Consider the following 2663-nt stretch of genomic DNA (forward strand, 5'->3'; position numbering starts at 1 on the left):
GCGATTATATGACAAAACATGATTGTAAGACATGACGAATTTTAAGACGAGTAGAGTTGTTAATATTAATGGGTGTTTAGTCAATTTTATAAACCTTGGGTCTCTATTCTCCAACCATCCTGGAACCAGCCAAGTTCTACTCCCGGATGCTTGTTATCTCATCTAGAGTTCTTTGGGTGGAGAGGCTATGGAGGAAGAGAAGATGAGAAACAATTAGTCACATAAGAGGATTATCAAGATCTCCTTGATAGCAACCTGCAATATTGAAGAGAGACGAGAGGAGTTAGAAGCTATATATGCCTAGGATCTCAACATCATCTCAGCTTCTGTTCCCCACTCAAACGGAGTAACTCTGTCTTGATATTGTTACTAATCTGTATGTTTTCATTTCTTGAATTCGAGAAATCTGCTTAGTTTTCTGTTACGAGGCTTCTTTTTCTCTGAAGAGTCTCACGAAATCATAACACAAATAGCGAAGATTCTATGCGAGACCAAGTGACTAGTTTTTCCATGATCGTTCTTCTTTTGCTTCATCAGTTACTCTGGTTTTAACTTCATTATATGTAGCTGGATTGATCTCCTCATTACTCCACCACCTATTAGTTTCTGCTTCTATGCACTCCGGTGAAGTCAACACGAGCTGTCAACTGAATTTCCCGTTCTGCTTTCTGGTTTCTTGAGTCCCAAGAAACCTTCCTCTTCATCTGCTTGCGTTTAGATTGAGATCTTGACATTAAGTATCGATTTGAGGCCATATTAGATTGAGAATTTCAATATCAGTAACAATGCAATTACATAGCCAACAATTGCAAGTATAGGAGAATAGGATTGCGAATTTTGAAGTTTCAAAGAAACAAAAAATTTATTTGCGTAGCAAATTCAAGATCAAACGAATAGCGATATTAGATTGAAGATTTCGATATTAAGAAACAATGAGAAATCATCTTATTTTGTATACACTAAAATTTATACTCTTAGTAGTGAAGAAAGTTGTAATATGAAATTCATATGAATTAATATGAAATACTCTTAAACAAAGTTGTAATGAGAAAGAAGAACCTTACTATCATAATCTGAGACAGTCTTTATGTGGCAATTCAACTATTTTCACGATGTTAAAAACGAAAGAATATATATGAAAACTCTATTGGAGAACTCATAACCTAGTAATTTTAGTAAAAGAAATCATTAAATGATAGCCTTAGCTACTTAAACATGTAAATTAGTACTAGTAATATATCAAGACAATGTCATTCCGTTAAACCTCCATTCCATTTGAGTGGAGATTAGAAGTTGAGATGATGTAGAAATCCTAGGCATAGACTCTAACTCCTGTCGTGTCTCTTCAAGATTGCAGGTTGGTAAGAGGGAGATCTCCACTGTCTTTAAACACTTTGAGTTTGCAAGAATGTAGTCCAATAGTTGTTTCTCATATTGTCTTCCTCTATAGTCCTTCCACCTCAATATCTCTAGATGAGACAACAAGCATCCTGGAATAGAACTCGGCTGGTTCCAGGAAAGTGGGAGATCTCTGGAATCCTGGCATAAATACTTTAATGGTAAGTTCATCAAAACTAGATGTGTTTTTTGTTTAAGGGAGGATGGTATACTTACATTTTGAATCGTAAGAGTTTCTAGTTTAGGAGAATTTTGAAGCAAAAACATAAGTGGATCCAACCAATCTACCAAATTATTTGGAAAGAAGTACAACTCTATAAGCCGAGGGAACTTGATGGCGTTGCAGCACGCAACCTGTGATAGACAAAAATAACATTAGTTGACTTAGACAACAAGGAACAGAGAAGAGTACCAGAGATATGTAATATCGCTACCATTGGTTTGGTCAAATACAAGAGCAGATGAATGACAGAAGAAAGAGATCTCAGAAACTTGTCATCGGGGTTATGAGTATAAAAGATGTATGCCACATCAATGCAAGGCATATTCTCTATCAAGCAATAGTCTACCAACTCGTCAGTTAAGTCCAGCTCTGTTAATGCAGGGGAATCTATTACCAACGATTTAGTGAGATCATCATCATCATCCTCTACCTCATCGACCACATCCTCATCAAAGTCTACCTCATCGACCACATCCTCATCAAAGTCTACCTCATTATCACCTACCTCATCGACCACATCCTCATCAAAGTCTACCTCATCAACCTCGACCTCATTCTTTTGCCGAGTACCATAATAAACTAATTTTTTTAAGGAAGAAACTTTCACGGTAAAGTTCTTCAAGTTGTCATTCTCATGTCGAATCACCTTGAGCCACTTGAGAACAGGGGAACTTGATAAAAGCCTAACAAGAGAGTCTTCGTCTTTATACACCACGTAGTTAAGATCAAGCCTTAAGAGAGATGGTAGGCGAGCCTGGAAAGAAACATCCACTAGAATCTGGTTGGATAGAATTAACTCAACGAGTGTGTCGCATGTGTAAAGGCACTTAGGAAAGCTTGTGGGCTCTGCGTTCCACAGGAGATTGAAATCTAACCCTAGCACACCTCTATTAACTGCGTTCTCAACCCACTTTCCAACATCTAAGTCAACAGGACAGCGTGGACCGACTTCGACAATCAAACAATCTAGTTTCGGTGCCTTATGGAGTTGCAATGAGTTTTCAATAAACCATCCAACGCTCTCGCTGCCATCGTCTTTGAA

At 37.7% G+C, this 2663-nt stretch overlaps 1 protein-coding gene across 1 annotated transcript; it reads right to left on the reverse strand.

Moving 5' to 3' along the window:
• Nucleotides 1-1239: 1239 nt before the first annotated feature.
• Nucleotides 1240-2660, reverse strand: LOC17874183 (putative F-box/FBD/LRR-repeat protein At1g22000; the record flags this gene model as incomplete). Its single annotated transcript, XM_023789789.1, has 4 exons — nucleotides 1240-1539; nucleotides 1615-1752; nucleotides 1833-2045; nucleotides 2112-2660. Coding segments are annotated over 4 exons (1200 nt in total), but the record flags the coding sequence as incomplete, so codon positions are not given.
• Between the last annotated feature and the right edge of the window lie 3 nt (nucleotides 2661-2663).

The sequence above is a fragment of the Capsella rubella genome, unplaced genomic scaffold (assembly GCF_000375325.1).
Source record: "Capsella rubella cultivar Monte Gargano unplaced genomic scaffold, Caprub1_0 scaffold_320, whole genome shotgun sequence".
NCBI classification, from domain to species: domain Eukaryota; kingdom Viridiplantae; phylum Streptophyta; class Magnoliopsida; order Brassicales; family Brassicaceae; genus Capsella; species Capsella rubella.